This window comes from Wyeomyia smithii, chromosome 2 (assembly GCF_029784165.1).
Source record: "Wyeomyia smithii strain HCP4-BCI-WySm-NY-G18 chromosome 2, ASM2978416v1, whole genome shotgun sequence".
In the NCBI taxonomy this organism is placed as follows: Eukaryota; Metazoa; Arthropoda; class Insecta; order Diptera; family Culicidae; genus Wyeomyia; species Wyeomyia smithii.
Window position 1 is genome coordinate 199,074,218 of NC_073695.1, and position 12,683 is coordinate 199,086,900.

At 37.6% G+C, this 12,683-nt stretch overlaps 1 protein-coding gene across 4 annotated transcripts; it reads left to right on the forward strand.

Annotated features, from left to right (window-relative positions):
- The first annotated feature begins 927 nt into the window (after positions 1-927).
- On the forward strand, positions 928-12,322 carry LOC129724049 (SHC-transforming protein 1). Of its 4 annotated transcripts, none has more exons than XM_055678646.1 (8): positions 928-1,106; positions 1,808-2,296; positions 9,362-9,432; positions 9,498-9,729; positions 9,795-10,082; positions 10,144-10,291; positions 10,675-10,889; positions 10,956-12,322. In XM_055678646.1, the coding sequence occupies exons 2-8, from the start codon at positions 2,180-2,182 to the stop codon at positions 11,142-11,144; spliced, it is 1,260 nt and encodes a 419-aa protein (XP_055534621.1). In that variant the 5' UTR covers positions 928-1,106; positions 1,808-2,179; the 3' UTR covers positions 11,145-12,322. The 4 variants fall into 4 exon arrangements, with proteins under 4 accessions (XP_055534621.1, XP_055534619.1, XP_055534622.1 ...); XM_055678644.1 differs by having other exon boundaries at positions 1,840-2,296; XM_055678647.1 differs by having other exon boundaries at positions 1,853-2,296.
- Positions 12,323-12,683: the final 361 nt, after the last annotated feature.

Consider the following 12,683-nt stretch of genomic DNA (forward strand, 5'->3'; position numbering starts at 1 on the left):
GCCATAAAACCAATTTTGCATTACCAGCATGCAGGCGACATATTGACATACTGTTCGTGAAACCATCATTTTATTGTTCCGCTGTAACGAATCCGGCTGTTCCGACATTTTGCTATAATTGTTTTGCTATAATCTGGTTGAAATTTTATTTGTGCAAATGTCAAACTCGAAATGCCACACGAACACAGTCTTCAGCAGCAAGGCTGCCAAGTATACAGATTTTTTGACCACAATACAGAAATTATACAGAAAACAGAATTCATACAGAATTTTGATTTATAATACAGATTTGTACAGAATTTCAGCAATCGTATTTTTTCAGTTTCAGTTAAAAATCGTGATGTTTCAAAAAATGTTCGAACTAAAGAACTGGTACCTCTGCCTCACAAACATTTCATCCGAACATCAGTTCTCAGTTTTCCGGATGGGTTTTCCACATAGCCGTCAAGCTGGCAGATTCGCTTAAAACAATCCACGGGTGACGTTTCATTGCTTATACGTTTGTTATTGCTGCTGTTTTTCAAGTTGCAAAACCAAAATACAACCGAATGTCGGAGAAAAAACCTCTAATCTTTCAGACAGGACGAGGAAAATTTTTTCAAAGTCTAAATCATTTAAATCAGTGCCCGTTTCCGTATCACATTTTTCGCATCCTCAAAACCACCACATTTTTCGCATCCTCAAAATCACCCGGGCACTTGCGGGTAAACAAGCCAAATTTTCTCGTTTTTTGATCAATACAAGCGAAATCTGCTCTTACCAATAAGATTTATTGATAAAAGAATTCACTCTTCACCAAAAAATCTTATTTGTACGAGTAGAATAAGCTTGTATTCATTGAAAAAAGTGAAATTGTTGCTTGTTTACATATGGCACATGGGCCCTTTTCACATGTTCAGCGAGATTTTTCAAAATAAAATCTGGCAGCTCTGTTCAGCAGCACATATTCAACGAAAGAAGAGAAGAAAAGATTTCCGAAAAGTATGTTTTTAACATTCCTCCGCATAGTAATTTATGGCAATAAAAACGCGAGTGTGATGTGAAAAATATCATAATTTGTTAGAAAACTAACTGGAAAAATGAAAATTTATTTTAGTGATACTTAGGTATGGTGATTTCAGAGAAGTTTATATACTGTGTATAGTTGTATACTGTTGTGCTGCAGCTAGGAAGCTACGGTGATTGAAAAGTATCATAAGGGCTGAGCCTTTCTAGAGTTTGCAGTTCTTACGGTCGCTTTCTTGAACTTACTAACAATAGTTCTAAAACAGTCTTTTTTATTGATAATGTTCCGTGGATTCTTAGCAATATTTTGCTGTTTCCAAATTTCAACAATATCATTTCTGCCTTTTTATACAAAAAAAACATGAAATGAATTACTTCTGCCTAATCTTCCAATTTTTTCGAAAAAATCTTTTAAATATTTCCTAAAGTTTTGCAGTAGTTTATATGAATATTAAAATATTTATCCGACCTACTGGATGTGAGGAATTGAATCATGCCAGCAGATGTTATAAAGCGCAGTCCTCCGCTACGATAATGTAAATAAAATATGTATGACGCATTGTCCTTTTACATTCACTTGAGCTATATTTTGTAAGTCACAAATTAACGTTTCTCTAGTTATTTTGTGAATTTGTTTGTAAAATTGGTTTAACATATTTTTATCTAAGAAATGGTGAAAAAAAGTGCAATTCCTTTTTGAGGATAAAAGTTTCGCCATTGTTTTACAATGCATAAATGCTTTCAAATTTCGCAAGAATATCGTTCTTCGAAAGGTTATTAGCTCATAAGTTTCTAAATCAAGCAACACAGTGAGAAATAATCATTTTATAACAGTTGATCGTTCAAGACATGTAGTGAAAAAATATAGGAAATGCCTGAAACGACTGGGTGCGTTTGATAAGAAAGAGAAAGAAAGAGTGTAGTCGATTCGAGAAGTATGCTTAATATGCTACAACGGTTACGACAACAAAGAACGGCATGCGTGTGTGATTAAGCTAAGCTGTTCGCGATTCAAATGCTATCTTACGCGAAACCTTTAACTTGTTTCTGAGGAAAACCACCACATTGGAGAATCTGCTTTTTTTTTTCTTAAATATAGTTAGTGATTACAGTGATCCTTTGGTGAATTTTATTACTACGTGAGCAGTACTACCAATCTACGGGCGGCGGAATAATGCCGCGTAACGGTGAAACATCCGGTTTGGATAAGAGCTTCAACAGTAAACCGACACCGGACTGGCTACATCCGGACCATGTCATCATGAACGAAGGTGTCACGTTCGATGTTCGGGTAAGCAGTTTTGAGTTATTCTTTACTTACGTATCTGCTGTGTGTACGCATCATTTCGTGCATTTGTGTTTGCATGCTCAGATATACCGGAAAATGCTGCGGAAATTTTATTTGCTTGCACTTTGTATTGTATAGCTATTTATTTGGGAATTGTTGCAACTTACATCTATTTGATTATAAAATATTCCTTGTTTTTTTGAAATATTATGTTTTTGTAAATATTTTCCACTGTTTGTCGTTCTGTTTCGTTTATTTTTATACCCATCGAAACCAGTTTTGCACCCATGGTGAAGAGTACTCTTATCGCTGTAGATTTGTTGCATACGCAGTTTGTTAAAAACCCCTGGAAAACAATAATTTAACTATCTATCATGTGAAATCGCGTTTTTAACAATCGTAGAATCATTTTGGAAAGCTGTGAAACACCATACAACTTGAATAATAAAATTAGATTATGCATAAAATACATCTTATCTTGACATAAATTAAAATTGATTGATCGAAAAATGGCACGTAAAAGAAATATTTTAGAACGTTTTGGGTTTCTTGGGTTTACTCAGTTCTTTGGTTGCATTTTTTTAAGTAATAACCTGTGGGAGCATCGTGTATCGTATATTATATTCTATTTCATTTACCAATTCATAATTTTACTTCACTTTTTCAAAACCTGTTTTAAAAGCTGTCAAGTTTCTGTTGCAAGTTAAACTATTTAATATCTCTTTTTTTTTGTCAGAAACCAGTTTTCAACGATTTATTCACTATCGACCTATCACAGCAAATTTGTGCTATTTTTTGTTTGTTATTCGGGTCATTCAAATGTTCGGTCAATTTTAAAATTGGTCCTTAACCGGCCCTAATATTCGGTGCATACGGTTCTTGATTGTATAATTGAACATTAAACTAACTCATCGTCTATAGCAAAATGTCCTTCTATACAATAGCGTAACCAAGGGTAGAGAGGCCGTTATTACCTTAAAATTAACAAACAATTAAACTTAAGAACAACCGTGCAATTGAATTTTAACTTTTGATGTACACAGTGAACAATTTTTTGTCTTAGCTTCTATGTACGTTTTTATGATGCATTTTGACACAAAAACACATTTTCCCGAGTTTGGACCTATTTCACCTTGAGAGGCAACAATGGCGCTATTTTAAAGTCTTAAGAAATCGAAAATTTTCTATATTTTTTCGAAGCCCTTTAGTTTGAAAGGCAAATATGAGCATTTTAAGAGTTTGTCCAGTTTGTTGGATCCTGGCAATCAAAATCTGCTGCGGCCGTCTAATTTTCTAAATGTGAAAACAGCTTTTCCAGTGTGTATTGTCAGAGTGTCTTATTCCCCCGCCATCGCAACACAAAGATTGCGATCAGCAAAATATGGATGTTCAAATCGACTGATTTTTTTTATTGAATGAGTGCATTCATTATGCCTTTGTCGTACATCGATTTTGAAGATTTGATTAGTTTTCCGGATTGTGTGATAACTTGCCGAGCTTTCTCCAAAAATACCCTATTTGGGTTGATTGAGCAATGCTCTGAACATTCTATTGATAAAAAGTTTCTGTTTCTGGAGGAAAAACTTGTAGAACTCTCAAATGTCCTCCAAGAAACGCTCGATTTCTAAGATGTCAACTAAGTCGCTTCGAAAGTCAATTTAAACAAAAACAGACTGTTTCGAAAAGCGACAAAATTGGTTGAGCTTAAGCATAAAATGTTCGAGTTGGTCAGAAGCTTCGCACTGCAGTTTCCAAAATTGTGAGGACATATCTGACGATCCTTCTAAAGCGTATGATTTAAAAGAAGCTTTAAAAGCAGCAGAATCAATTATTGGCAAAAAAGTATTCGCCAGAACAAGCTCTTGCTACGTTTTTTGAAGATTTTTTTTTTCAATTTCAGGGTAGTAGCGAAAGAAAGCTCTAAACTGATGAAAATATAAAGCTTTATCTTATTTGATGTAAATATGAAGCTTAATAAAGATAAAACCCCTGTGAGCATTTGCCATCTAAAAACTCATTAGAATAATTTTTACCAGGTTTTTTGTTTTATGTCTCATTTGTTCATCGCGGACGTAGTTCAGATGCAGGGGCGACTCGTCCATGGGTGCAACCTGTGCATTGCACATGGAGGCGTCAGACCAAAATTGTATAAAATATTGTAAAGACTTATTGAAAGCTGGATGTTTCAACTTTTATTTTACAACAGCAACAAGGTGAATAAATTGCGTTATTTCGCGGACATTATTGTCATTACTTCCTCGAACAGCAATTTTCTGAATTTGATATTGAACAGGTAGGTTTCGAAGCCACGAGTCGCCCCTGCTCAGATGGTAGAGCGCTCGCTTAGCATGTGAAAAGCACGGGGTTTGATGCCACCGTAACGATTTGGGATGTTGCTTAGTTGAAATAGGTTGATAGATATGTAATTTTTACAACCACGTGAAGGTTCCCAATCACAGACATATATTCGGTACTCCAGCACGACACAAAACGTGCTAATTGTCTCTTAAACAACAACACTTAACATTTGTTTTTCCCTTGTATGAGACTGAACCACTTACTTAAAACTTAGATGGCCGTACGTCCTAAGACATGGCCTGCATAACGTAGTTCCGCCAATTTACTCGGTCCATGGCTGCTTGCCTCCAGTTCCGCGGGCACCCGGTACTCTGCAGATCGTGCTCCATCTGGTCCACCCATCTTGCTCGTTGCGCTACGCCTCTTGCTTTCTCGTTTCCGCCGGATTTGAAGCGAACACCAATTTTGCAGGGTAGCTATCCGGCATTCTAGCTACATGCCCTGCCCAGCGTATCCTTCCAGCTTTAGCCACTTTCTGAATACTGGGTTCACCGTAGAGGCGCGCAAGCTCGTGGTTCATCCTACGCCTCAACACTCCGTTCTCCTGCACACCGCCAAAGATGGTTCTTAGCACCCGACGTTCAAAAACTCCGAGTGCTCGCAAGTTCTCCTCGAGCATTGTCCACGTCTCATGCCCGTAGAGAACGATCGGTCTTATTAGCGTTTTGTACAGGATACACTTGGTGCGAAGACTCAGATTATGCGACCGTAGTTTTTTATGGAGCCCATAGTAGGCACGACTTCCACTGATAACACAGTGCAACAATTTTTTTGCTTTGGCTCCTATGTATGATTTTTTTGATGAAGTTTGATGCGAAAATAAATTTCCCTGAGTTTGAACATATTTCAACTTAAGGGGCAACAATGGCGCAATTTTGAATTTTTGAGAAACCGGTAATTTTTGTGGTTTTTTCGACGCCATTTTGTTTTGAGGCCAAATATAAAAATTCTAAGAGTTTGTCCACATATTAGTATCTTTTTACCCTTCTTTTGAAAAGACAGATCTCAAATCGGACAAAAATTGAGCTCAAAACGGTGAATCTACGAAACCGGTTTTGGCATAGTTTTAGTATATTTCACAAAGCAAAATAATATCGATTATTTCTGAGTATTAATGGTAATTCGCTAATATCGTAGAGTGGTAGTCAAATTATATCTTATTTTGAGTAAAAAAGTCTCAGAAATCGAATGGTAGGTGTCTGATCAACGTAAAATGTCAGCAAAATGTCGATTTTGCCCCAATTCCCCTACAATACTAAAATAGGTTTATCTGCTGACATTTTACGTAGATCAGACACCTACCATTCGATTTATGAGACTTTTTTACTCAAAATAAGATATAATTTGACTACCACTTTAAGATATTAGCGAATTGCCATTAATGCTCAGAAATAATCGATATTATTTTGGTTTGTGAAATATACTAAAACCATGCCAAACCCGGTTTCGTAGAATCACCGTTTTGAGCTCAGTTTTTGTCCGATTTAAGATCTGTTTTTTTTTTCAAAAGATGGGTAAAAAGATGCTAATATGTGGACAAACTCTTAAAATTTTGATATTTGGCCTCAAAACAAAATGGCGTCGAAAAAACCACAAAAATTACCGGTTTCTCAAAAATTCAAAATGGCGCCATTGTTGCCCCTTAAGTTGAAATATGTTCAAACTCGGGGAAATTCAGTTTTGCATAAAAATACACAAAAAAATTATATATAGAAGCCAAGGCAGAAAAAAATGTCAATTTTTGTTGCACTGTGTAATACGTCTCCTTATCTCCCGGCTGGTATCGTTGTTCTCAGTTACCAGAGAGCCGAGGTACACAAACTCGTCGACCACCTCGAACTCATCCCCGTCGATTGTTACCGTATTGCCTAGGCGTGCCCTGTCGTGCTCGGACCCACCTGCAAGCATATACTTAGTTTTTTGACGTATTAATCTTCAGTCCGATCCTATCTGCTTCACGTTTCAGTCGGGTATACTGGTCTGCCACCGTCTCAAATTTTCTGCCGACAATATCCACGTCATCCGCAAAGCAAATAAATTGACCTGATCTGTTGAAAATCGTGCCCTGCATGTCAAACCCCGCTCGTCTCATAACACCCTCTAGCGCGACGTTAAACAATAAGCAGGAGAGACCACCATTTTGTTGGAGCCCCCTGTGAGACTCGAAAGGGTCCGACGTTCCACCCGAAATTCTCACACAACAACTTCACATCCTCCATCGTAGCCTTAATCAGTCTTGTCAGCTTTCCCGGGAAGCCGTTTTCGTCGAGAATTTTCCATAGCTCTTGTCGGTTTATTGTATCGTATGCGGCTTTAAAATCGACGAAAAGATGGTGTGTAGGGACTCTAAACTCGCGGCACTTTTGGAGGATCTGCCGCAGTGTAAAGATTTGGTCAGTCGTAGACCGTCCTTCCATGAAGCCGGCCTGGTAGCTTCCTACAAACCTACTGGCTAATGGTGACAGGCGTTGGAAGATGACCTGGGAAAATACTTTGTAGGCGGCATTCAGGACTGTGATCGCTCGATAGTTCTCGCAGTCTAGTTTGTCGCCCTTTTTGTATATGGGGCAGATAACCCTTTCTTTCCACTCCTCAGGTAGCTGTTCTGTTTCCCAGATCTCGACGATCAGCCGATGCAGCGAGCCAGTTTGTCGGGGCCCATCTCAATAAGCTCAGCTCCGATGCCGTCTTTTCCGGCCGCTTTATTGTTCTTGAGCTGCCGGATCGCATCCTTAACTTCGCTTATTGTTGGGGGTGGCACATCTTCGTCGTTCGTTGCACCGACCACGTCTTCTCCGTTCCTGTTGTGGTCTCCTGCTTGCACGCCATTCAGGTGTTCATCGTAGTGCTGCTTCCACCTTTCGATCACCTCACGATCATCCGTCATAATGCCTCCATTCTTATCCCTACACATTTCGGCTCGTGGGACAAAGCCTCTGCGGGATGCGTTGAGTTTTTGGTAGAACTTTCGTGTTTCGTGTATGCGAGACTGAACCACTGCGACCATTATTGGATCTATTGTGGTATAAATGCATTTCTCGATGAACATTTCAAAAGGTCCTATCTGCTTTCATCGATTTTCGGGAGCGTCATTTCATTTTGGTAATAGGTCAGCTTTAGTAACTCCCAAGCATGGTTTGCCTTCAGAAGGCTAGAGTGATCCCTCCTCTATCAACTTGTGTAAATAACGTGTCATAAAAGGTGTTTAATAGGTTGTGGTGATTGAATGAAAGTGATCGCTTGAAAAATCGTTCAAAGCAGATAGGACCTTTTAAAATGTTTCTCTAGATCTATTAATAGCGTGCGTAGCTCTACGTTAGTTATACGGTCGTGTCTTGTATATGACCTCCTACTTTTTTCCTAAACCTATAAGAAAAAAGAGTTTATAATAGCAAGTTGTTTGGCAATTTTGTTTGTCTTTTTGTTTTTAGAATTTTCCTTAAAAAACGATTTAAGTATTTTCAAGCACGATTAAATCGTATCTTACGATAAATCCTTCTAAATGAATCAAAAGCCGAAAAAGAAATTCTAGAACTTTTTCATCCAAGATGGAACTGGTCCATCAAGCAAGCCATCATATGCTCAAGTCTCGACTGAAATAGTTATTTAGATAGAACCAAAAAAACGCAAAGCAAAAATCATTCATAAATTTCGTACATTCTCTGCACGATTTTCTTTTTATCTACTCAACAGTGGCTAAGGGGGACAAGCTTTTTAAAATTGACAATGAGTCTTTGAATCGACTTCCTCAGTGTTTTGGGAGTTTTTTTTTTTCTATTAGTTTGGTTTAAGTCTCAGCGCTATATGAGTAATAATAGAAACCGTTTATGCTAGAATTTGACAACAAAAATCAATATAATCATTTCCGTTTCCGTATATTCTACTCTTTCCGATTCTGGTGATATTTGTTGAAATTCTTCATAACTCAGTCTCCAGTTTACGTTGTTAACGTCAATCTGTTTTTGAGAAAGAGTTTATTTTTCTACTCCCGGTTGAATTACGTTTCCGCTTCTCCATTCTTTCTTCATGCTTCTTCACGTTTTTTACGCGAATTTTAGAATTTACGATTTTGCTTCTACAATTTCAAAAAGCTCGCCCCTTCTGATTTTTAGAAAATTTTTGTCAGAAAGTATCAGCATCAGCATTCAGAAAGTAGGTATCAGCATTCATGAAAAACACGAATGATCATTCTGCTTAACATTTGGATTAGAAGTTCCCAAATCGTGCTCCGGGACGTTTTTAATGAAAAATAAAAACCAACCTCAAAAAACAGTTTTTTTTTCTGTCATCTTTCTAGATCTTTTAGTTATTAGAAGAGTGAAAGTTCTAATCAACATAAGAATACTGGATAACTCACACGCTCACTAATCTTTCACGATAGTAACTAACTAGGGAGTATTGGTCAACTTCATTCTTTCTGAAAAAATTTCCTCTAAAAAGAACTGTGACGTATATTACGAACTTTTCAACGCTATAAGATGGTTGGGTGTGCACTAATAACTGGTTGTTTGTCTATCAATAAGTGTCTCTTTTTCAAGTAATTTGCTTTTTTATATTCTAATTTTTTAAGAAGGTGAATATCCTGCATGTAGTGTAATTATTTACGGTTTGGTTTGAGTTTAATGCATCCTGTTTTAAGTTTTAAGTTATAAATGCAGTCTTCCAATCTGGCATGAGATCAAGAGTGCTCATTTTTACATGCTATTTCAGTACATAGGTTGTCTGGAAATCCGGGCATCGATGAAAACACTGGATTTTGCCACCAGGTCGCAAGTAGCAAAGTAAGTTGACAAATATCATGCAAGCATATTCTACAGAATTATTAATATGTCAATCCATATTTAAGAGAATGCATCAACCGGGTATGTGAGGCGGCAAGCTTAAAATCCTCTAAAAAGCGTCGGGTAGACAAACGGGTACTGCAGTGTATATCGGACACACCCCAGATGGAGCATGCGGGAACGAATGTGACACTGACGGTATCGAGCAAGTATCTCTCTTTAGTAAGCGTAGATACAGGAGACTGGATTGCTCAGCACGACATGCCGCGAATATCGTTTGCCTCCGGTGGTGATACTGTACGGCGATGGTTTAATATAGCCTGGCGTTCTCTAGTGAATAATTAAATTTTCTATCATTTTAGGATACACTAGACTTTGTAGCGTACGTGGCAAAAGATATGGAAGAATGGCGGGCATGTTACGTGCTAGAATGTGGTGGTGGTGTAGCACAAGATCTGATAGCAACTATTGGCCAAGCCTTTGAGTTGCGCTATAAGGAATTCTTCAACAAACCGGAAACGCAAAACAAATTTCGAGAGTTTGTGAAGACAGACAAAGAGTATTATAACGACCTGCCGGACAAGATGCCGCCAGATTTGCTCACGGAAAACGATCATTCCTCGCAGTCACATAGTTCCTCTAGTGTGAGAGTAAGTGTCTAAAGTGATGCTAAATCAGAAAGCATTTGTTTTCAATACCTGTTTTTTGTAGACCCGTGAAAGGATATCCAGTAATCTAATAGATTTGAACACACCGCTTCCCAATCACGACTACGTGAACGACAAACATTCTAATACCAACTCGCACAGCAATAAGTCGATATCTTCCAGTTCCATTGTAAAGGATGTTTTTGATATGCGTAAGTTTTCTTTTATCAGTGGTCAGTACTAAAATGAAACCCCGTAATCGGCCTATGTGCTGTTTAGCCTCGCAGTAGCGACCGGCCAAGTCCCTTAAAAGGCCTTTGAATGTTCGACCCAGGTTGTTGGAGAAAGAAACTTATTTTAAATGCCAGTACTCAAACAACCAGAGACACATTGGTTTTAATATTGAATTATTCGTTGTCATCTACATAACTTGTTACCTGTAACGGCAATACCTCACTTTTGAATGATAGTTTATGTTAATCGCTCAAAGTATTGTGATCTACTTTGTCGTATCAAAGATTTGCTATATTAAATTACATTAAATGATTAAACATAAACTGAATATTTGTGCAATTTAATTATTTTTTAATAACAGAACCATTCGCAATCTCGTCGGAGATTCAAAAATCTCAACTGCTCACCGAATCTTGGTATCACGGCAACATCAGCAGGGCCCAGAGTGAGCACCTTCTGAAAAGCGATGGTGATTTTCTGGTACGGGAATCAGCCGGAACACCGGGCCAATACGTGCTTACCGGAATGCAAAACAATTCTCCCAAACACCTATTGCTAATCGATCCAGAAGGGATTGTGAGTTGTTTATTAAGACCTTCGAAATCATATTTTCGGTTTCGCTAAACTTTACACACTTTGTAGGTACGAACCAAAGATCGAATCTTCGAAAGTATTAGTCATCTGATCAACTATCATTGGACGAACGCATTGCCGATCATTTCGGCGGAAAGTGCCCTCCTGCTTCGGCACCCAATTCTGCGAACAACCGATCTTCTTTCGAAAGCTAAGCAGCAGCAGTCTCAACAGCAGTCGCAGTTGGGGCTCAACTGAGGGTGCGAGTGCCAGTGCTGCTCGCACGGCGGCCAATCTCCAGAACGTAGAGTGCAACTGCAACAACTTGGCTGTAGTAGCAGTAGTGGCAGTTATAAACAAGGAAAAAAATAAATCGTTTTGTATTTCGTTAAAAGAAAAACAAACAGAAAACACAAAATGAAGAACTGTAAACTATACATACTATACAAGACCTTATAGTTTTCTTTAACTTTTACTCAACTACCGTTGAATCAGGAATGCGATGGATGGTATGGTATGCACAGATTAGCAAGAAGCAAAAACTTACACAGGAAAAGAAGTAAACATTTACAGTATATTCTACATTGTTCTATGCACGAAGCATGTTGTAAAATAAACGAATAACATTTCGAAATGATACCAAGAGATTAACAAGATTATATAATGATTACCGAATATATTCTACCGCATGCAGGTGTACGAAATCAGAAACTTAAAATTATTAGAGATTAGCAGATTTCTTCTAAGACAAGGACATACAATTACTCTAACACTGAAGGTAAAGCTAAAACTAAACAAAACAGAAATACAAATTATATATTGTTATCGATTACAGTGCCGTTTGTTAAGAAACAGAAACTAAAATTACAAATCAGTAGAGATATTTATTTTTGATCGTCATATTTTATTGTTCTCCTTCACATACGGCGAGGGTGCAGAACAAAACCACAATCTTTAAAAAGTAAAATATTTCAATATTTCATTCTAACAGACATGTATAGATTCCAATCAACAAGCAAACAAACCAATGTAACGAAAAATGTTATATAAAACTGTACCCGTTTTCCGTGACTCTTCGAGAGTGAAGAAAGGTTAAATTCAGCTGGCTGGATGGTGGAAGGATATAAAAACAAACTCGATCCGCAGGTGCAGTTATTGGTAATGGTGTTTCGTTTGCTATCTCTCGAACAAAGGTTGAAAATGGCAATGCTGGTGATAAAGGGAAACAAAACTTCTACAGTTTTTAAACACACAAAATAAAATAACACTACAATTATTACAATATTGTTTAACAAACACGTACACACAAAAAGGCTAACATTACCAGTGATGGAACATGGTCATTACTATGAAATGAGACGCAACATTTATCAAGTTACTATTATATGAGACAGGAGAGCAAATCAGTTGCTTGAAATAAATATTTAAAGTAATAATGTGTTTTTTTTTGTAGTGGTGGCAATCCTGGTGGTTGTTATTAAATATTCTGACATTGAATCTAAAAAAAACAGTTCAATCAAATAAGTCTTTAAAACAATTGTCAGTCAGTCTTAATCTACAAATAATGGTAAAAAGAAAAGCACGTCACCTTCTCTGTGCCGTGCTAAAGGGTGAGTCTGTAATTATTCCGACAGTTTCAAACTTACGTAACGTTTTCGTACTTGACCAAAATTAACCAAATTTCGCCCAGTCAGTCATTAGAATGGTTGTCAAACCATCCGCTTAGTTTTGCAGTTGTCAATGAGATTCCGGTGATAAATATACATCATTCAGCCATCTCACGGGCTCTCCAAAAGT